The sequence below is a fragment of the Myotis lucifugus genome, unplaced genomic scaffold (assembly GCF_000147115.1).
Source record: "Myotis lucifugus unplaced genomic scaffold, Myoluc2.0 scaffold_978, whole genome shotgun sequence".
Lineage (NCBI taxonomy): Eukaryota > Metazoa > Chordata > Mammalia > Chiroptera > Vespertilionidae > Myotis > Myotis lucifugus.
In genome coordinates, this window is record NW_005872026.1 from 67149 (window position 1) to 89386 (window position 22238).

General features: G+C 56.1%; 1 protein-coding gene across 1 annotated transcript in view; it reads right to left on the minus strand.

The window, feature by feature from the left end:
• Positions 1-4893: 4893 nt before the first annotated feature.
• Positions 4894-22238, minus strand: part of LOC102443179 (N-deacetylase and N-sulfotransferase 4) — a gene marked incomplete at its 5' end in the record, with an annotated part of 29228 nt that continues 11883 nt past the window's right edge. Inside the window, 7 exons of the mRNA XM_023747790.1 lie at positions 4894-5020; positions 5539-5654; positions 8523-8625; positions 14408-14517; positions 16703-16873; positions 17758-17932; positions 18725-18848. Coding sequence (XP_023603558.1) covers positions 4894-5020; positions 5539-5654; positions 8523-8625; positions 14408-14517; positions 16703-16873; positions 17758-17932; positions 18725-18848 — 926 coding nt within the window. The remainder of the gene's footprint in view (positions 5021-5538; positions 5655-8522; positions 8626-14407; positions 14518-16702; positions 16874-17757; positions 17933-18724; positions 18849-22238) is intronic.

The following is a 22238-nucleotide window of genomic DNA, read 5'->3' on the forward strand; positions in this document are numbered from 1 at the left end:
TGGTCTGCTCAGCACAGAACTGCCCAAAGCCACCCACTCTCCAACCCAGACTGCCATTCCCCTAACAGTCGGCGCTAATCCTGCCCCGGCACTTGAGGGGTGCGACTTCATAGACACGTCACAAGGAGAGCACGTCTGTCTCCTATTGGGCCTGGGATGTGCAGAGGATGAGCATGTCTGTCTCCTATTGGGCCTGGGATGTGCAGAGGATGAGCATGTCTGTCTCCTATTGGGCCTGGAATGTGCAGAGAGTGAGCATGTCCGTCTCCTATTGGGCCTGGGATGTGCAGAGGATGAGCATGTCCGTCTCCTATTGGGCCTGGGATGTCCAGAGGGTGAGCAGGTCTCCTATTGGGCCTGGGATGTGCAGAGGGTGAGCACATCTGTCTCCTATTGGGCCTGGGATGTGCAGAGGGTGAGCACATCTGTCTCCTATTGGGCCTGGGATGTGCAGAGGGTGAGCACATCTGTCTCCTATTGGGCCTGGGATGTGCAGAGGGTGAGCACATCTGTCTCCTATTGGGCCTGGGATGTGCAGAGGGTGAGCATGTCTGTCTCCTATTGGGCCTGGGATGTGCAGAGGGTGAGCATGTCTGTCTCCTATTGGGCCTGGGATGTGCAGAGGGTGAGCACATCTGTCTCCTATTGGGCCTGGGATGTCCAGAGGGTGAGCAGGTCTCCTATTGGGCCTGGGATGTGCAGAGGGTGAGCACATCTGTCTCCTATTGGGCCTGGGATGTGCAGAGGGTGAGCACATCTGTCTCCTATTGGGCCTGGGATGTGCAGAGGGTGAGCATGTCTGTCTCCTATTGGGCCTGGGATGTGCAGAGGGTGAGCACATCTGTCTCCTATTGGGTCTGGGATGTGCAGAGGGTGAGCATGTCCATCCCCTATTGGGCCTGGAATGTGCAGAGGGTGAGCATGTCCATCCCCTATTGGGTCTGGGATGTGCAGAGGGTGAGCAGGTCTCCTATTGGGCCTGGGATGTCCAGAGGGTGGTGAGGTCCTGTTTGCAACGTGTACAGGCCGCTGGTCTGGCCAGGAGTGTGAAGTACGACTCAGCGAGACATTGCCCCTCACCACCCGGTTCAGAGCTGAGACAGAGTCCACGGAGACGTGAGGCCCGTGGGGGCAGGTGCTCTGCTAGGCTGGGAAGTGAGGCCTGATGTCTGTGCGGCTGTGGCCTGGAGGATGGGGAGGCTTGGACCACCTCTCCCTCCACTCTGCTCTCGAGAAGAAGGGCCCCTATCCAGTGGACGGACAGTCCCCGCTCTCCCCGGGCAGTGGCCCCGGGTCCTCCCACAAGCCCGTCACATGCTGAGGCGGACCCTGATCTCCAGCCCTGCCCTCACCCTTCCTGGTGGCCTGTGTGGCCTGGCCGCTGTGCGGGGTCCCGTGTGTCTGGGGGCGAGTGTCTAGCTGTCCCGGACCGTGGGCAGGACTCTCTCAGTTCATGCGTGGGAGGCGGTGATGACGGGGTGTGCCAGGCTGGGGGGGGGCGGGGTTGCTACAGGTGGTTCGAGTGAGACACACCCGCCTGAGCACGCATGTGAAGTCGCATCTGTGATCTTTATTGATCGCACAGGGAAGTCATTTTGGGAGAGAGTGTATCCAATAGACATTAACATTTTCTGGTGCTTTCGTTATTTTAGAAGGAGTGTCCGTTGGACTCGCCAGCATGCGTCCTTGCTGCCACTTAATTCTTTCTGGGCCGCTGTTTGAATACAAACAAAATGTGGTTCTGGGTGCAATTTGTAGCATCATTTTTTGTTCTTGTTAATCCTCACCTGGGATTTTTTTCCATTGATTTTTTTAGAGAGAGTGGGAGGGAGAGAGAGAGGAAGAGAGAGAGAGAGTGAGAGAGAGAGAGAGATATGATTGGTTGGTTGTCTTCCACACACGCCCCAACTGGGGCCGGGGATCGAACCTACAACCAGGTATGTGTCCTTGACCAGGAATCAAACCCAAGTCCTTTCAGTGTGTGGGCTGATGTTTCAACCATTGAGCCACACCGGCCATGGATGTAAGATCATTTTTAGAGACTGGTGTTGGACAAACATCTATATATATATAGAGAGAGAGCCAGGGGCCGTCACATCTGAAACAACCGAACAGATAATCGAACAGGCTGAGTAGGGTGACCAGGCCGGCAGGGAGGTTAGTGAGGGACGACCAAATGACCGAGCAGCAGGCTGTGTGGGGTGACCAGGCTGGCAGGGGGGCAGTTGGGAGTGACCAGGCCAGCAGGGGGGCAGTTTGGGGTAATCAGGCCAGCAGGGGGGGCAATGAGGGGCACCCAGGATGGCAGAGGGTGGCAGTGAGGGGTGACCAGGCTGGCAGGGGGGGCAGTGGGGGCAACCAGGTTGGCAGAGCGGGGCAGTGACGGGTGACCAGGCCAGCGGGGCGGGGCATTTAGGGGCAACCAGGCCAGCAGAGGGGTCAGTGGGGGTGACCAGGCCAGCAGAGGGGGGCAGTTGGGGGCAACCAGGCCGGCAGGAGGGGGCAGTTAGGGGTGATCAGGTTGGCAGAGGGGCCAGTTAGGGGTGATCAGACAGGCAGGAAGGTGAGCAGTTAGGAGCCAGCGGTCCTGGATTGTGAGAGGGATGTCTGACTGCCAGTTTAGGCCTGATTCCGGGGATCGGGCCTAAACCATTAGTCAGACATCCCCCAAGGGATCCTGGATTGGAGAGGGTTCAGGCTGGACTGAGGGGATCCCCTCTCGTGCACAAATTTTGTGCACCAGGCCTCTAGTATACTATATTATAATGCAAGCTATTCATGAAATGCTGTCCCTGCCTTTGTCAGTGTGAAGGAACCAGTGACTATCTTTGAATCAGACAATTGGAACAAAGGAGGGAAAAGGAGAAGGCACCCGTTTGCTCAAAGGTTTTAGAAAGTTCTTCGCAAGTTTAAAAAGCATGTCATTGCAGACCGAGAGATATAATTTATTTATTCATTTATATTTTTTAAATATATTTTTATTGATGTTAGAGAGGGAGAGGGAGAGAGAAATTGAAACATCAATGATTAGAGAGAAGCATGTGCCCTTGACCAGAATCGAACCCGGGACCCTTCAGTCTGCAGGCCGATGCTCTTTTCACCGAGCCAAACCAGCTAGGGCTAGAATTTATTTAAAAGTTCAAAGAATTGCATATATTAAACATTGTGTCTGTAATTCTGAAGTAGCCAGTGAATAAAAATAGAAAAATCAAAACATTCCAAAAAATTTCCTGATTTATCATCATTTTCTCTGGCCCAGGGCCCCCCTAAGCAGTTTACTGAGATGAAGAGAATTACACAGTTAGACTTTACTTTCTGGTCTCCATCATCAACCTTAGTAAGAGGAATGTGCGTGCTGATTGACATGAACCATGGAAATGGGCCGGTTGGATTTGGGGGACTTTCGCTCTCAGATACCTGTAGGTCGGTGAATGATACTGTTTACATCATTTAGAAAAAAAATGAAAAAGTGTGCAGAATGAGTTTTATTCTTAAGCAATCTGGTGGTGAACTGTGCTTTGAGTTAGGTGAATGTCGCTTAATATGAAAAATATCTCCTGTCTTCTATAAATATATCTGATATCCCATTTGGAAAAACAAAAAACAAAAAAACTACCCTAATTTCTAGCTCCGGAAAGAAAGGAAGCTATATATATAAAAGCCTAAGCGACAGAATGACCGAACGACCGGTCGACCAGTGGCTATGACACGCACTGACCACCAGGGGGCAGACACTCAATGCAGGAGCTGCCCCCTGGTGGTCAGTGCGCTCCCACAGCCAACCCCCCGGGCTGGCCAACCTCCCGCGGTCCCTCCCCACAAGGGACCCCACCCATCCATGAATTCGTGCACTGGGCCTCTAGTTAGAATATAAACTGGAGGAACCAGTGAACCAACCAACGCAGTGTTGGCTCTGGGCCCACAATCCCCCTGGTCTGTGGGCATCCGGGCGCTGCCGGCACCCGCTCCCCCAGTGGCCAGGCTGAGAACTGGGGTCTCTTGGCGGACAAAGAAAAGTTGGCGATTTCTGTTCATCGTGCCCAAGCGAAACCTTACATTTCTTTTCTTTTTTTTTTGAGCGGGGGGAGGGAGAAAGATCAAGAGCCTCTGGCTGCCATGGGAAGATCAGGAAGGAGCATCTGGGTGAATTCTGAAATAAAACAGGTAGAAATCCTTGATTCTCCCTTAGATCTGACTTGAATCACCCGCTTAAAATAAAGCACAAATAATAAAAAACAAAGGTCTTCCGTGTCCTCCGAAGACACTGAATCCTGTGGAGCAGTTTCTCAGGTTACAGGGAACGATCTATTATTTCAGCCCCAGGACAGCCCGGGGCGGGGGGACGGGGGGCAGGAGGATGGGCAGGCGGTCCCAGAGGAGCCGTGTGACGTGCGTCCTGCTGAAACGTCACCTTCATGTGTCACTGAGAGATGACAGGCTGCCACGTACCTTCAGTCACAAAACAGGACCAAATCCCAGTGCCCGAGCCTGCCCTCGGCACGGAGAGGCACCTGCCACGGCCACAGGTAGGGCCCCTTCCCAGACGTCCCGTGTGGGTGAGGGGGGAGAGCAGAGCACTGAGCTTAGAGAAGCTGACGGGAAAGAGGTAAGTTTCAGCTCACAGGTATATTTAAATGGGCGGGAAGCACGTGCCCTCGTGCACAGCGCCTGCACGGCACACAGCAAGCCGCACTTCCACGGCCAACGTGCGCGGCTGCGAAGGCGCAAGGGCCCCCTGGACCCGTAAACATCCCTCCCCTTATCCGTGTGTCCTGTTCCCCGTGGTAGCGGCCCAGTCCATAGACCCACCACCCCTGTCCGGGCAGGCTGCCTGGGCTGACAGCATGGATGGTTTGCATCACATGGAGACGCTCCCACAAACCCGCTGAGAGCTCAGAGTCTGTAGTCTCGTCGCGTTTTCTGAATCTCTGACGGGCGCTGGGGACCCATGACGCCCGGGGATGCCGTGCGCCTGGTCAGGGTCAGCTCGTCCGGCCAGTGAGGGTGCTGCAGCCGGTCCCTCCTCAGAGGACAGATGGAAGCAGAGGCTCCAGCCTCACGCGGTCAGTGAGCTGCGGGCGCTGATGGAGGAGGGACAGGGACAGGCCTGCGGGCTCACACACCCAGTGACGCCGCTCAGAGCGAGGCAGGGGCCACCCGGCCTCCCTCACAACAAAGCACGGAGGGAAGCAGAGCCCTCCACTCGGCCCTTCACTCAGCCTGGCTCACAGCAGCCTCAGTCCTGTCTCCCGCCCAGGACTCTAACCTGTCCCTCGCCCACGGTCAGGGCTCCGGGTCACCGAGTCCCTGAAGCCAGAGCCACGGGCTGTGCTGGGATCCCCGCCCGGAAACTCCCCGCAGCTCCCACAGGCTGGTGCCCGTGACTCCGCTGCCCGCAGATGTAGGTTTCACGTGTGGAAAGGACGGGAGGGGGCTTGGCCACAGTCCCTCCCCAGGGCACGCGTGAGCTGAGGGCCTCGGCGGGGCTGGCGTCCTCTGGGCGGCGGGTGGCGTCGCGGTCCAGCCCGCGGGCGATACCTGGCCTTCTGCAGCTCTTGGCGCAGCCAGGCCGGCAGGGGCTGCACGAGCCGGTGCAGCAGCCGGGACAGCTCCACGTTGTGGTCCCGGTAGTAGCCGGACAGGAAGGCTCTGGCCTGCGAGGCAAAGGGAGAGAGGAGGCTGAGCGTGTCCCGTGTCCTGAAAAGAGGCCACAAGGCCTGCTCCTCGAGGGGCTTGTGACAACACAGGTGTCGGCAAAGATGCTTCTCTCTGTGCGTCTCCTTGGAAGTCACTCATTTTCACCTGTTGAAACTGTTGGGGGCAGAAGAGAATATGGGGGACCCGCTGCAGTGATCAGAACTGTGGGTCCTGCTCCGTCACCGTGATGGCTCTGCTCTGGGCAGAAGCACTGCCTCGCCCGGCTGGGAGCCGCCGCCTGGGCCCGGGCAGCCCCCCTGGGAACGCGGCCCATCCTCCTTCCGGAACCGCCCGTCACGATGGAGGGACTCACCACCTCATGGCCGAGACGACCTAGTCCCGGGGGCACCTTCTCTTTCCACCCCGGTCCCTCCTGCCTGTGGTCTGGTCCCGGGTGCCTGGAGGTTTCCCCTCTGTGACCCCCCCCCAGCATGACCTGTAACCTGTAAGATTATCCCTGTCCGCTTCCCATGCCTGTAACTCCTTCTCCCCATAGAAGCAGCTGCTTATGGGGTGCAGGGCAGACGTCTGTGGGCGACCTGCTGCTCCCCCTGCTGCCGGCAGGATTGGAATAAACGCTCACAGAGGACCCAGCCCCGTCTCTGCTGAGTTGGCTCAGGTAGTGACAGGTGTCCGGACCCCTTGGTCGTCTGGTTACAGAAACATCTGGCGGACACGTAGCTGAAAATGAGACCCGGTCCAGGTGTGTCGGCTGCGGCTCTTTCACCACGTGCCCCGTTGAGGGTGGGTGGTGACGTCCAGGGGGAGAGACGGAGGGGGGTCCTCTGATGCTACAGAGGAGCCAGGGAGGGGGCAGATCTGGTACCAACTCTACAGACCTCGCTGGACAAACTCAGATTCTTCCACTGAATGTGGCCACCTTCTGTCACTTTGGGCCGTGGCATAAAAACAAAACATCCTACAAACGGAAATTCACGTTTAAAGAAATCACTTGTAATGCTGCAGAAACATTTCCTATCCTTTTTTGGGGACCAAAATAGGTTTTCAAAAAATCATCAAGAACTTTCTACTTCAAAACGGTCTCGTTGGAGACCATCCTGGGCCGCGTCTCGGGGTCCCTGTTCCTCGCTGGCCGCAGGGCTCCGGCCTTCGCAGATGGAGGGCTACACGCCAGGGTTACCCGACGGGCCATGGCCCTCGCTTACGCTTTCTTTTCTTTCTGGAAAACAGCGAGTTCACCCTGGGGCTCCTGTCCGGGTGGCACGTGCCTCACCCCATCACCCAGGGAGCTCTGCGTCCCTGATGGAAAGGAGGGAGGACCGGTCCCCGCCTAAGCTCAGGCACCAACAGCCGTGTTTTCCGTCTGGTCAAAGCCACACCCTCCCTCGTCAGCCCGTCCAGTAATTTACCACGAATGAACCCCTTTCTTCCTACAAACTCCCCGTGCCTCTTGCGTCCGCTGGGAGAGGGGACTCGAACGGCCACACCCTTCGCGCACACCCACCCGGTGTTCCATTACGTGTCCTCCCGGGACCCCGACGCACACCCTTCACGTCCTGATCAGCCGCTTGTAGAAGCGGTGGGAACGTTACACCCACCGACGTCTTGCAGGTTAAAGTGATTTCGGAAGCCCACTGATATTCTCAGGTCCAAGGTTCTAGTTTGAAGACCTCCTGGTCCCTCTGTTTCCATAGTAACGCCCGCATCACTCCATCCCTCCCTTGCTCGCCTTGCCTGGGAGGGATGATCGTGGTCTCTGCTCTGGAGGCTTGCTGCTTCCCAATCCCGAGCCTCCTCCGAGCAGCCCTCCGACCACAGACCCCCCTGCCTCGTAGAGGGTCCGGCTCCCCCAATCTTATCAGACCAGGGGCCATAGCTAGCTCTCCCGCACCCCCCGCCCCCGGCAATCTAGGCCCATGACTGTCTTATCCTAGCTGACATCCTGGCAGAAGAAACAGACACTTGGTCTGTGTCGCGTCTCCGGCACGGTGCTCCTAAAACGGAACATCCCAGGTGAGAGAGATCGACCACGTCATCTCTGTCAGGTGACGAGGTGGCCTTTGAACCTCACCCAGATGGGGCTGGCTGCTGGGAGAACCCTGCGGGCATAGAAGGTAGGAGCTCGAGCCCACCCCTGACCCCTGGGAGGAGAGAGGGGTGGGGGTGGCATGATCCCCAAGGCCAGGGAGTGCCTCAGTCCTGCTGTAAGGGAGCAGCCACCCCCACACCCGATCAGAGGGACCACGATCTCCGGGTGGTGAAGCGGGGATATTGGGGAGAGGGGGACCCCGAGGCATGGACGCCCTGCCCCTCCCCACACAGCCCTGTGCTCCTCTCCCATCCAGCCATTCCTGGGTGAGTCCCGTGTTTATCTGAGTTCTGGGAGCTGCTCCCACAAGTTAATGAAACCCAGGGAGGGGCGTGGGGCCCTGTGACTTCCAGCCGGTGGGTCACGGGGCACAGGTGAGCCTGGGGGCTGGGAGGCCTCTGAGGGGGCGGGGAGGGTGGCCTTGCAGGCCTGAGCCCCGACCTGCGGCTCTGACGCTGCTGCGGTGGACGGTGGAGTGAGCCGGGCTGTAGGACCCCCGGCCGGGGCCCAGCACTGCCTGTTGGCGGGGAGAAGGCCCCCGTCAAGGTGCAGGGGCCTCCACGGCTTACTCAGCCCGTGCACAGAGCAGGTGCTGGGCGTGCACTTACTATGTAAGCGCGCTGCTCACACACGTTATCCAGCCACGTGTCTGCTAACCCGTGTGGGTACCTCACACGCCTGGAGCGGGTTGCTGTCCAGTGAGCGTTTCCGCCCTCACTCTGGTGATGGTGTGTGCGTGGCTGCACCCCACGATCCTGAAACCAGGGAAACCCACCTGGGGGTCCATGGGCGGGTACTTCCGGCCTTTGCTTTTCCCCAGGCATTTGGTCTTCCCTCCTTCCAGCAGTTGGCACCAAAAGCCCTTCTGGGGGTCAAACCTACAAGAGACCACACATGGACGCGGTCAGAGAGATGATTACAAACGACTCGGAATCCGGTGGGGAGGCCTCCCCCAGGGACGGAGGGCCCTCGGGAGCCCTGTACGCCCAGGCGTGTAATTCCCACCTACACGTAGTTGTTCAATTGACCTGAGAGTCTAACCGAAATCAAATAAACACGATCTTATTACAGGGGAACCTCGTTCAGTTTCTGGACCCTAATGCGTTCGGAAGGCTGATCGAGAAGCGATTGGTTCCAGCATGGAATCATTTTCCCCCTAGAAAGAATGTAAATGGAACGAATCCGTCCCAGACCCCCACCTGATCCTGTGTTAACTGTCCTCACACAAAGTGCAAAGTGCTTGTCTGATGGTCTGTTTACTGTATAAATAAACACTTCTTTTCTTTTTTTTAAAAAAATATATTTTATTGATTTTTTACAGAGAGGAAGGAAGAGGGATAGAGAGTTAGAAACACCGATCAGCTGCCTCCTGCACTCCCCCTACTGGGGATGTGCCTGCAACCAAGGTACATGCCCTTGACCGGAATCGAACCTGGGACCCTTCAGTCCCAGGCCGACGCTCTATCCACTGAGCCAAACCATTCAGGGCAACACTTCTTTTCTTAAACTTCTCGAACCACCCCTTCTGGCCTTACAGGGATTTTTCCTGAATCACTGCCCTGAAATGCAGTCACTGCCTAACTGCTCCCCCTTGATCCAAACCAACACCAGCTTTGCCACCTCTACCAGTGCCTGTGACGGCTGTTGTGTGAGCACGTTCACACCTTTACAACATCACACTCCCCACGGCCTCTCCATGTTTTAAAACTGTGCTGATCGCCAGCAACAAAAGCATTCTCTCCTGTGCTGGCCGGGGGGGACGCTTCTTGTCTGCTGAGGTATCAGCCTGGAAGGGTTATCAGGTCAAACACGGAAGATGTGGCTGACAACCGAGACATGTTTTTCTGTGAACGAATCGTTCGAGCTGGGAGACGTTCGAGAAGCGAGGTTGGACTGTCTCTGTTTTAGCATCTTTGTTCTGTCGTGGAAAGACACACACACCTTTAGTCCGAGCTTACGTTGAAGTGACTAAGTTCGATGTTTTCCTTGTTCACCCATAAAGATCAAGGCCTAGTCATCAAGACGACAGCCCATGATGAAGACCTTCAACATATGAATCCTCACCCTGATTCTCTGCCCGAGTGAGTCAATGTTTCTGAAATCCTTCCATGGTCTACAGCAGGGGTCCTCAAACTTTTTAAACAGGGGCCAGTTCACTGTCCCTCAGACCGTTGGAGGGCCGGACTATAGTTTAAAAAAAAACAACTATGAACAAATTCCTATGCACACTGCACATATCTTATTTTGAAGTAAAAAAACAAAATGGAACAAATAAAATATTTGTATTTGCATGTGGCCGGCAGGCCGTAGTTTGAGGACCCCTGGTCTACAGGGCGGGCAAATGTAGGGTGACAGCTGTGAGTACTGCAAACAGAGTTTATTCTTGTATTCTTACATATTAATTACTGTATTCTTTCCCTTACAAACAACTGTAAACCGACTTTTGCCCCACCGTGTATATACAATGACTTAATGTAATAAAAATAAAATTCCGTGAATACAATCATGAATGAAACACTCTAATTTGGAAAAATACTGTATGTTTTTACAGTTCAAAAGGTTCATACCTTTCAAGGAGAGAATTAAAAGGGTAAAACACGCCCAGCCAATGTGGCTCAGTGGTTGAGCATCGACCTATGAACCAGGAGATCACGGTTCGATTCCAGGTCAAGGGCACATGCCTGGGTTGGGGGCTCCATCTCCAGTGTCGGGGGTGCAGGAGGCAGCCGATCCATGATTCTCTCTCATCATTGATGTTTCTCTCTCTCTCTCCCTCTCCCTTCTTCTCTGAAATCAATAAAAATACATTAAAAAAGGGTAAAATACAATGTGTTATATTTGGGGACAGTGAGCTGGACGAGGGCGGTTGGAGAACCTCACTTCTGTTGAAGCCGGTGACCCCAGCAGGCGGCTCAGGGCCCTGGGTCCCAGGTTTCTAAGTCGCTTTGCTCCCAGGGCTGCAGGAAGTTACAGGAGAAACGAGGTGTGGCCTCATTCACTTGTTTGAGCTCCACATGGAAGCAACTGAAAAGCAGAATTCCTGCGTAGGACTAACAAGGCAGGAACAATGAAAGCCTGAGCCGGATGAGGAGAGGCGTGCTCACAGCACCGCCCGGGACCCGCGGCGCACAGACCACGGGAGGCGTGCGGTCCTGCCACTCAGCAGAGGTTCCGAGGACGGAGTGTAATGGCCGGGGACGCAAAGTTCATTAGCGGCGGCACCTGTCGCTGCCCTGGGCCTTTGCCAGACACCGAGCCCTGCTGCTCACCGCTGCACACGTGAGCTTCAGAGTCCCCTGCCGCCTGTGGTCAGAGCTGTGGCCCCTGCGGCCCCATGTTGTCCATGAGAATTAAACACATGGCGGGCGAACGGGTGCAGGGAAGGCAGAGCCGTTTCCACCTGGGCTTTCAACCTGCTGCTTCCCACCCCCCTCCTGCCTCCGGCTGAGCTTTCATTAAGTCCCAATTCAGCGGCTGCGCAGAAGCAGCGGGAAGTGGCCTCGTGGTGCCCCGGCGGTCTTGCTGCGGGGAGGGTGGGTAACTGCGTCCCGGTAACACGCAGCGCTGGCCACGGAGCCCAGGTGTCTGCAGGCGCTGCTCCCAGGTGTGCGGGCCCCTTGCTCCCCACAGCGGCGCTGAGACGGAGCCCAGCCACCTGAGGAGGGAGAACCTTCTGGAAGCCCACAGGGCCCTGCAGGTGGGCTGTCATCACCTGGAAGCCACGCCGCTCTGCCGTCCTGGCTTCACTGATGGCCTCGCTGACGCCGAGCTTCCCGCGGCCGAGAGGGCGTTTCTCCTCCCTGGGGTACAGGGTACATCTTCCTCGCGTGTTCCCTGCGCACGGAACTGTGAGATGGAGACGCGTGGCCTCCTTGGACGACGGCTGGACAGCTTTGAGGACGTGAGGCAGCTGCCTTCCGCGTCCCTCCATGGCCCGGAGCATCGCGCGGTTGTTATTTTTCCGACGGCTGAGACGCATTAGAAACCAGCTGTTCTGTGCTTGTCGGACATCTCCCTCCCCTGGGAGGCGTGGCAGCTCACGGGACGTCAGCAGCTGTTTGCAGTGAACAGGACGGACGTGTTTCTTCTCCGTCCGCCCATGACCCTCTGGCTGTCTAATTGAAAGGATGTGATCAGGCTCCTTAGACGTCGGTCTGACATTGACTAGGCCTCCTCTCGGCCTGGGGAGGGAGGCCGGCGCACCCATTACTCTAGTAAAGGCTCTGGCTTCAGCAGGTTTCTTTTGTGTTTGTCTTGTTTACATTTTCCCACTTTTACTTACACAAGGACAGGGTTTTATTTCCCAAGCTGCCTACAGTGATGCCTCTCCAACCACATCCCCATGAGCAGTAGACTCCCCCTCCCCCCTGTGGACTTGGGCTCCCCTCCCCCCATGGACTTGGGCTCCCCTCCCCCCATGGGTTTGAGCTCCCCCTCCCCCTGTGGACTTGGGCTGGCTGTGGCAACTTGGGTGTAATCAACAGAGCATGGCATCAGTGGTGCTGTGTGACCTGTGGGCGAGGCCCACGGAGGCCCTGGCTGTCTTGGACCACTGCCCCGACGTGCTGTCCACCCTCAGAGCCCAGCCAGCACGGAGAGAAAGCCCCATGAGGGGTGTCCTCCCATTGAACTCGGCCTCTGATCCATCCCCATCCTCCAGACAGAGATGTGAGTGAGGACGAGAAGGAAGAGTCAGATTCAAGGTGGCAAAGGTCCTGAGTCACCTCCTCCTGGGGTCGCGGGATAACTCCGTCTGTGGGGGATCTGGGTTGGGGGGGAGCCTCCACCAGTGGGAGGACAGGCAGACACTCTGGCTGGGGACAGACAACACACCTGGACCTCAGACCTGAAACCCACTGGAGGGTGGCCGCAGGCTGGGGAAGTAGAGGAATGTGTTGATGAGCTGGGAGAAAAAGCCATGGAACTCCCCAGAGCAGCAGATGAAAATAAACTTCAAGAGCGTGAAGAGACCTGAAGGGACCTTGGGGACAGCAATTGGAATAACATTCTGGTCCTGGAACCAGACAGCTTCCCTGGCGAATTCTACCGAAGAAGATCCCAATCCCTCAAACTCTCCCGCGACATCGAAGAGGAGAGCTCGCTCGCACATTTCATAAGGCCCATGTTACCCCAACTGCAAACCAGGCAAGGATGCAGAGAAGCAGAATTACAAGCCCATGTCCCTGGAGAACACAGATGTAGAAATCCCCAACAAATCCAACAAGACGTGAACAGGCTCAGTCCCACACCGGCATCAAGCGGGACTCAGTCCTGGGAGACAAGGATGGTTCGACCCTCGCAGTCCCTGCAACTTTACCAAAACACTGAGAACTCACACGGACGCTGCAGGATACAATGTTAACATTTGGAAATCTGTGGTATTTCTACACACAAATCATGAACCATTGGAAAGAGATCAAGAAAACAAACCCATGTACGATTGCATCTGAAAGAATAAAATACTTAGGACTACATTTAACCGAGGAAGTGAGTGACCCACACACTGAAAAAGTAGCTTCCAGAAGATTCCAGGGCCCAGACATTCAAGTCACATCCAGACATCCACGTCTTCCCAGCGGTGGCCCCAGGTATGATGAGCAGAGACAAGCTCTCTCCATTCCCAGCCCACAGAATCCATGAGCCAATAACGTGGCTGTGGCTCCATGCTGGTGGGCTTGGAAATGGTCCCTCATGCAGCAACAGATCGCTGGACATTAGACATGATTCTCTCTGAGCAGGTTACCTCATTTAATGAATACAGAGTAAACCCAAAATCTGCCTGGCAGGCATGGCTCAATGGTTGAGTGTCAACCCAAGAACCAGGAGGTCAGGTTCAATTCCCAGTCAGGGCACATGCCCAGGTTGTGGGCTCTATCCCCAGTGTGGGGCATGCAAGAGCCAGTCGATCAATGATTCTCTTTCATCACTGATGTTTTTTCTCTCTCTCCCTCTCACTTCCTCTCTGAAATCAATCCTATATAATAAAAGGCTAATATGCAAATTGACCAAACAGCCAAACGACCGTTCGCTATGATGCGCACTGACCACTAGGGGGCAGATGCTCAATGTAGGAGCTGCCCCTGGTGGTCAGTGCACTCCCACAGGGGGAGTGCCGCTCAGCCAGAAGCCCTGAGCCAGGCTCACAGCTGGCCAGTACAGTGGCGGTTGCGGGAGCCTCTCTGGGGAGTGAGCCTAAGCTGTCAGTCGGACAACCCCCGAGGGCTCCCAGACTGCGAGAGGGTGCAGGCCCGCCTGAGGGACCCCCCTGAGTGCACGAATTTCATGCACTGGGCCTCTAGTAAAAATATAAAAAAAAGAAAAAAGAAATCTTCCCACTGTCATGGATCTCATGATGCCATCGGGGCTTTGTTCCTGACCTGTAGACCCCGCAGGAGAGAGACTAACCTTTCACCTTTAAGCCTCCATTCCTGGGGATGGAAAAAGTGGATGTAACCAAACTTTTCCTGGGAAGAACTCACAAAAAAGGCAGACACTCCGTGGATAATGAGGATGCTCCCCCGAGGGCTCTTGAGTCGCACAATGAGGTGTAAAAATGTAGCTTGTGCTAATGGTGCAGGCCCATCTGCACCCCCACCCCCACCCCGGGATCACCTATGACAGCAACTGATGGGCCCACGGGCGAGCATGAGGCAGACTCACGTCAGTGCTTCCGAGTAGTTGTAACGCGGCGTCACTCCCAGAAACTTCTGGACGCCGTCCATCACAGCAGCCGGGTCGGACCTCAGCTGCTGTCCGTCAATAATCAGCAACTGCGAAGGCAAAAATAGTCATTTAGTGAGGAACAAAGCGAAATTAACTAGACTCAGCTGCCTCCCTGGACCTCAGATGACCTGAACTAGTGGGTTAACCTGCACCACACGGAATGCATGTACCATCGTGTCTCCAGTGGGTTAACCTGCTCTACACGGAATGCATGTACCATCGTGTCTCCAGCGGGTTAACCTGCTCCACACGGAATGCATGTACCATCGTGTCTCCAGCGGGTTAACCTGCTCTACACGGAATGCATGTACCATTGTGTCTCCAATGGGTTAATGTGCACCACACGGAATGCATGTACCATCGTGTCTCCAGTGGGTTAACCTGCTCTACACGGAATGCATGTACCATCGTGTCTCCAGCGGGTTAACCTGCACCACACGGAATGCATGTACTATCAGTGTCTCCAGTGGGTTAACCTGCACCACACGGAATGCATGTGCTATCGGTGTCTCCAGCGGGTTAACCTGCTCTACACGGAATGCATAGTGATGTCTACTATGCGGCGTCTTCAAATGAACAATTAGTTTGCTGGAGGCACTATTTAGAGCCCTGAGGAACCTGACTTTACGTCAGAGGTAACCGCAGACCCTCTCTTGGTTCAGTGGCTCCGTGGGAACAGGGCCCTCCACGGGCCGTGTGCTCAGGTAACCCCCAGCCCACGAAGTCCCCTGAGCCTCCTGGAGCCCAGGGTGGAGAGCCTGGGGGTCCGGATGGAGATCACCCCATTTCCTCACAGACCCTGGCGAGGACGCAGCTTCCTGCCGCGCACAAGTGGGAATGAGGGGGTAAGCAGGGTGGACGCTGTCCTGCCATCCTCACTCCTGGCTCCACCCACCTTCCCGGGCGTCCGAGCACTTCCCACGGCGGGTGACAGTCTACTTCCCAGCCGTGTCTTCCTTGTGAGGCCGCGGGGACAGACGGCACGCGGGTAAGTGCATGCGTGGCGTTCCGTGGGCATGTGGTCCCGGAGTCTCCGGTGGGAGGACTGGCCACTGTCCGCAGGGAGACCCGAGAATGGGGTCCATGCCGCTGACCCCATGTGACCATCGTGACTGACATTAAACATGTCTGTGACTATAAATCCTACCTGTGGCCATGTTACCGCATTCTCCCGTGTATAAGACACTCCCATTAGAAGACGCCCCCACTTTTCCAACCAAAAATTAAGAAATCCATATTTTAAACATGTTGCTGGTTTTCCTCTAAGGCAGTAGTTCTCAACCTTCTGGCCCTTTAAATACAGTTCCTCATGTTGTGACCCAACCATAAATTATTTTCGTTGCTACTTCATAACTGTAATGTTGCTACTGTGATGAATCGTCATGTAAATATCTGAGATGCTGGACGGTCTTAGGTGACCCCTGTGAAAGGGTTGTTCGACCGCCAAAGGGGTCTTGACCCACAGGTTGAGAATCGCTGCTCTAAGGCTTCTTTTTTGGCATCTTAAGAGCTGTTCTTCCTGTTTTCCCCACTGTCTGATCCTACACTCAGTGGGAGGGGGTCCACATGGTCTCTCTGCAGCTCTGTTTCCATGCTCTTTTCAGAGCTGATGACATTCAGTTTGAATTTTGCAGAGTAAGACAATCGCTTACCGGTATTTATCTTTTTATTTTTTTACATCTTTATGAGCTCAGAACGCTCCGGTCCCTGTTGCAACTGCGCACTCTCCACCTCCACCTCCCATTATGGCATCAGTGATGTCAGTAACAATAAGGCCTGTTATTGGAGGAAGCCCGTTTGACAAGGTGTGGGCAGCTAGGCACCCGCGCGGCTCCCTCCTCAGCTGACTTCCGTGTATAAGACGCCCCTCGATTTTCAGTCTCACAATTTTAGAAAAAAATAGCGTCTTATACACGGAAAAATATGGTAATTCCCATTTCCTTTTAAATATATGTTTATTGATTTCTTAGAGGAAGATAGAGGGAGAGAGAGACAGATGGAAACATCAATGATGAGAGAGAATCATGGGTCAGCTGCCTCCTGCACACCCCCTACTGGGGATTGAGCCCCCTACTGGGGATTGAGCCCCGACCGGGAATCGAACCCTGGACCCTTCCGTTGGCAGGCCGGTGCTCCATCCACTGAGCCACACCAGCCGGGGCATCCATGGTGTCTGTCAGATCGGTACCATCCTGACACAGTGGACAGAGGCGGTCGGGGTCGGGACGCTACCTGCGAGGCCGCGAAGTGGGCCAGCCAGCGCTCGATGTGCACCGCGTACCAGCCGGGCACCAGGCAGCGCCGCTGCAGCGCCTTCAGGTCGGACGGGCCCCCCGGGCCGGTGGTGATCACTTCGTAGAAGTTAAACCGCAGGGCAGCTGGGTCTTCGTGCGACCGCTGGTGCTGGAACAGAGAAGCCCCTGTCAGGTGAAGGCCTCCGTGCCCCACCGGCGTCCATGCGCCTGGGTGTGAGGCGAGTGCCTCCCCCATGTCACGGAGTCAGACAGACGATGGGTCGGTTCTAGAACAGCGGTTCTCAACCTGTGGGTCGCGACGCCTTTGGGGGTCGAACGACCCTTTCACAGGGGTCGCCTAAGACCATCGGAAAACACATCTATAATTACATATTGTTTTTGTGATTCACCACTATGCTTTAATGATGTTCAATTTGTAGCAATGAAATTGGGGGTCACCACAACATGAGGAACTGTATTAAAGGGTCTCGGCATTAGGAAGGTTGAGAACCATTTTCTAGAATAAAAATGATGGTGAAACATGCGGAAACGGACACCCAGCCCCCACCCCCTCCCGGCTTTTTGCCTCTGATTCCAGAATTTGCCCTGGGCAGACCTGTCCCAGCAAGGCCAGCGCCCTCTGCTGGTTCCATGGCCACAGGACAGCCTCCCCCACCCACACCCAGCTCTTCAGGGGACACAGAAGGTCCCCACTTATGTCCTCGGTAGGTTCCTGGAACTATGGCCACACACGGGAGCATGAAGCCTGTTTTACCAGGGCTGACACTCACGCGTTAGGTCCCGGGCGTCACACCCAGAGCCAACGAGAGGGCGAAGGGCAGAATGTTACCCCAGGACCTGCGGCCTTTGGTCACCACCTGGGGGCCCTGGGGTAGTCTCGTCCCCCTTGACCCTGTTTCCACGGGTTCTGATGACTTCAACCCTGGGCCCCTCCTGATCCTGCCCCCCGCCCGTCCCCCCGATTCCACCTGCTGTCCTTGCACCGTGGCCCCGCTCCGTTCCCATGGCGACCGCTCCGACACCCGCCCGCACCTGGTACCAGGAGTAGGCCCTGTCCGAGGGGTCGATGAGGATGGTGATGAGCTTGGCCTTGGGCACCAGGGAGGCCGCCCGCTTGGGAGCTTCTTCCGAGTGGAAGTAGTTGGCGCTCTTTTCAAACAGGAAGTCGCTGGTGACATTGGCCGGCGTTGGGAAGAAGTCCATGTACCTGCAGTGGGGAGATGCCGTGTGACGCTCCCGCCAGGTGGTGGCTGTCACTCACTCGCGTCTTCATGTCCCCCCCACCGGGTCCTAAGTGGCCGTGTTCTCACTGCCGGGCACTGGCTGTGCCGTGTGGCTGTGGGATGGCCTGTCGGGGAAGGATCGGCCGGGGCAGGTGTGACTATCAGGGACACGGTTTTATGTGACCATCAGGGATGCGGTTTTGTGTGACCGGCAGGGACACAGTTTTGTGTGACTATCAGGGACGCGGTTTTGGGGACCTGTGTTATTACCACGACAAATCTCAGCTCACTATCATCCCATCAGCCCTGTCTCTGTGGCTGATGAAGACACACATCACGGGGTCCAGAAAGAAACCCCCTCCCGGTGCGTCTGTCCCCGGGAAGACACCTTATACACCCGGTTCACACGCTCTAGGGCAAGCACGTCAGACTTCGTTTATCTGACCCGTGTTAGCCTTTGAGTTTGACATGCGTGCTCTAGGCGCAGTGACGGTGAAATAATAACACGCAAGGAGGATCTGAAAGCTCCTCATGCATAATTCATATGGAAAGTACCCCACAGTCCTCTCTATTTCCTCATATGCATTGACCAGAAAAGCGTTACCATCATGGCACCGTCCACATCACATGACGGGCCACACTGACTAAGAGGGTCCATTTCTAATTCATGTGGTGGGTGACACGGGTTCCGCGGTTCTGCGGGCGCTGTGGGCACGGCACCGCTGGGCCGCGCGTGGGCAGGCGCCGGTGCATGCGCGTGACGGCATTGTCCTCACCAGTCAATCCCCTTGTGGTAGTTGTTCCCGTTGAAGAACTGCACCTCCTCGAAGGTGCGGGGGCTGGGCAGGCTGCCGACGATGGACGGGTGCATCAGCAGGAACAGGTACAGGGCTGTGGTGCCTGGCGGGGGGGGCGGCGAGAGGAGAGGAGAGGAGCGTTACTGCAGCAGGATCTCAGGTCAAAGAGCGCATCCAATGCTTTAAAATCTTATTATGATTTTTTAATCTATTGTTATTGATGTCGGAGAGGAAGAGAGAGGGAGATAGAAACATCAACGGAGAGAGAGAATCATGGATCGGCTGCCTCCTGCACGCCCCCCACTGGGGATTGAGCCTGGGTGTGTGCCCTTGACTGGAATTGAACCCGGGACCCTTCAGTCCGCAGGCGGACGCGCTAGCCACTGAGCAACACCAGCCAGGGCGCGACATTCAATCCTTTAAAGAGTCAAAGCAATTTTCCTAAAGTCAGTGAGGCGAGTTTCATGCGGCAGCCACCCAAGTGTGTTTTCATTCGTGTCCACGGCTCTGTGGACCTCAACACGTGATTAAAGGTCAGCGCCGAGTATGGGCCAAGGCAAGCAGGCTGGCGAAACAGCCGGGGAGAACCTCAGAAATCGGGGTTCAGTTCCCTCCTGGGCCGGGCGCGTGGCCGCAGCATCAGGGGCGTCCGGCCCAGCACCAGGCCCCGCTGGGTCCCCGATCAATGCCGTATCCAGGTCGGTTTCATAAAATCAAACTGTCCAGCAGATGCTGACTGTGCCAGTCTGTGCACATCCCTGCAGGGAAGGCCAGAAACACACCTCTGTGCCCCGAGCTGAAGGCGTGTATGGGGACGTGGGTCATGTGACAGGCCCTACCTCATGGGGAGACGGGCCCCACCATGAGAGCAGAGCAGGGAGCTTTCCCACCCATGAGGAACTGGGCAGTCAGGGAGGGCTCCCCAGCAGAGGCATGCTCTCAGGTTGGACCTTAGAAACACAGGTGTTCCCCGAAAGGTTAAAGCAGGGGGCAGACTTCTGGAAAGATGGCCACTTGAGCGTCCGGCCCTGGCGGGAGGGCAACCAAGTCTGCTGAGAGCTGAGCAGACCGGCTGACAGGCCCAAGGGACATGCAGAGGGAGGCTCAGAGGCTGGCCCGGGCCTTCGCTGTTCCTGAGCTGGGCAGGGCTGAGGCCACAGCAGAGGACCTCGAAGTGATGGTCCGCGTGGCTCCCACACACAGAGCTGCCTCTGGGAAAGGCTGTCCCTTAGGGACACGCTGGACCCTAGACATGGTGGGCTCCTGGCCCAAGAGGGCGGGAGCTGGGCTCCACACGGAGCTGCAGGGCCGTGACCGTGGCCGCGGGGGGCTGGGAGCAGGAAGGACAGAGGACTGGCGTTGGGTTCTATGCAGCTCTCACAGGAGCCGAGGCCACTGGGCCTCCGTGTGATGAGGTCACCCCTTCGAGCCTCCCAGCTCTGGGGCCACGGGATGGAGTGGAGGCGGGATGGCTAAAGCAGGGCTCCCGCGAGGCTAGGGGCCCGGCCACCGCGGGTGGGAGACAGGTGAGACGTCCAGACGGGGCTCCTGGGGACACAGGAGGCGCATGTCAGTAAACGCTCCAGGGGAGGTCTGATTACGAATTCAACGGATTTTAAAAATGAACAAATGTGAAACGAAGTCATATAGACCCAATAAAGAGATGGAAGGAGTCAGAACGAGTTAAGAACTGAATCCGAGGCCCGGAGGACCGGGCGGGAGAGCGAGCTGGACACGCTGAGAAAGGCAGCCGTGGGCTGTGAGGGCGGCGCGTGGAGACGGATCGGACTTGTCGCTGGAAATCACAGGCGTCCGGCAAGGAGGAAGGTGAGGAGGAGGCGTGTTCCAGGAGGTGGTGTGGCAACTGGGGGGGGAACAGGGGTCCAGGTGGGTTCCTTCTGAGTGTGTTTCAGGATGGAAGCCACAGGACAACGCTTACCTGGTGATGAGAATGAGGCACGTGTGTATGCATATGGGTGCACACATGTGTGCATGCATGTACTTGTGTGTACACGTTTGTGTGCACACACACAAGTGCACACCCGTGTGGCCACACGTGTATGTTTGTGCATATGTGCACACACATGCATGTGTTCTGTGTGACCCACATACATGTGCACACACGTGCATGCACACATGAGTGCATGCCTCTATGTTCACATGTCCATGTGCATGTGTATGCACAAGTGCACATGTGTGTTCATGTCCATGTATGCACACATGTTTGTGTCTGCACATGCACGCGCATGCATATGTTGTGCATCTATGTGCCCATATGTGCACGTGTGCACGTGTGCATGTGTGTGCATGTGTATGAATGAGAGGCTGCCTGAGTTTTGAGGCACACAGAGAGCTGAGGGTAGTGATACTTTAACATCCCTTAGATGCTGGGAGCAGGTCACATATTAGCATCTAAGAGTTTAGGGCGCTGTCTTTGCGAGGATGAACAACGGAAAGACAAGGGAACTTTTTGTTGTTGTTGAATATCGAAGGATGAATACATTTGTAACGCCCCCAGTAGTGCGCACACATGTTCCCTCGCTGTGATGTTCACAGGATGCACCCGTTCCCCCTGCTCCCCAGGAAGTCAGAGCCCCTGTGTTCTGAGCCCCCTCCCACGGCCCCGGGAGCAGGGGGACCCGAGGCTGGGACCGAGCAGGGGCTCGAATACACTGGACTTTCCGACGTCACGTCAGTCCCGGTCCAGCCCCAGCAAGTGGGCCGGGCTTCCCCTATCTCCGGCCCCCCACCCCCGCCCCAGCGCCCGTGTGTCCCCACATTCACTCCATCCAGGCCCGGGGTCAGCACTTGGGGAGGACACAGAAACCCTTGGGCCCGGGAGGCCGCTAAGAAGCGTTAACCTCCCTGCAGTCGCCGCCCTGAGTCCTGTTGGTGGCCAGGCTGCCGGGAAGTGGGCCCTGACCTCGAGACGGGACGGCCCCCTGCAGGCGTCCGGCTGGGAGCGAGCGTTTAGAACCGCTGCCTGCGCGTGGCCCGGAGGAAGTCCTCTCCGCTGGTCACGTCTCTGACCCGAGTCCTGAGGGGCCTCCATGCACAGCACCCCCCACCCCCAGGACCAGGACCCACCACCCAGCCAGCCCCGGGCACCCCCGCTGCTAGGAGCATCATTCCCTCTCCTGATATTTAGATTGTGGGAGAAAGGGCAGAAAGCCTGATGATGCCATTAATTCATCACCATGCGACAGGTGGGCTGCTTTTTTCTACTTGAAATGATATCCAGACTTCTGGGGAGGAAGGTTGGGGGACCATAGAGCCTGAAGCAGCACCACTGAGCTCACTTGCTCCCATTCTTTTATGATTCTCTAGCCAGGGGCTCACATACCTAAGGAATGCCTGTTCACAGAAATGTGCTATTTTGCTTTCCTAAAGACTGACACTTGTTCTTTGCTGAAGACAGTTTATCAAGCAGTGTAGTAACTTTTATATCAATAGGACTACCAGCTAGGTGCACTGTTAAGGGAAGATTCTATAT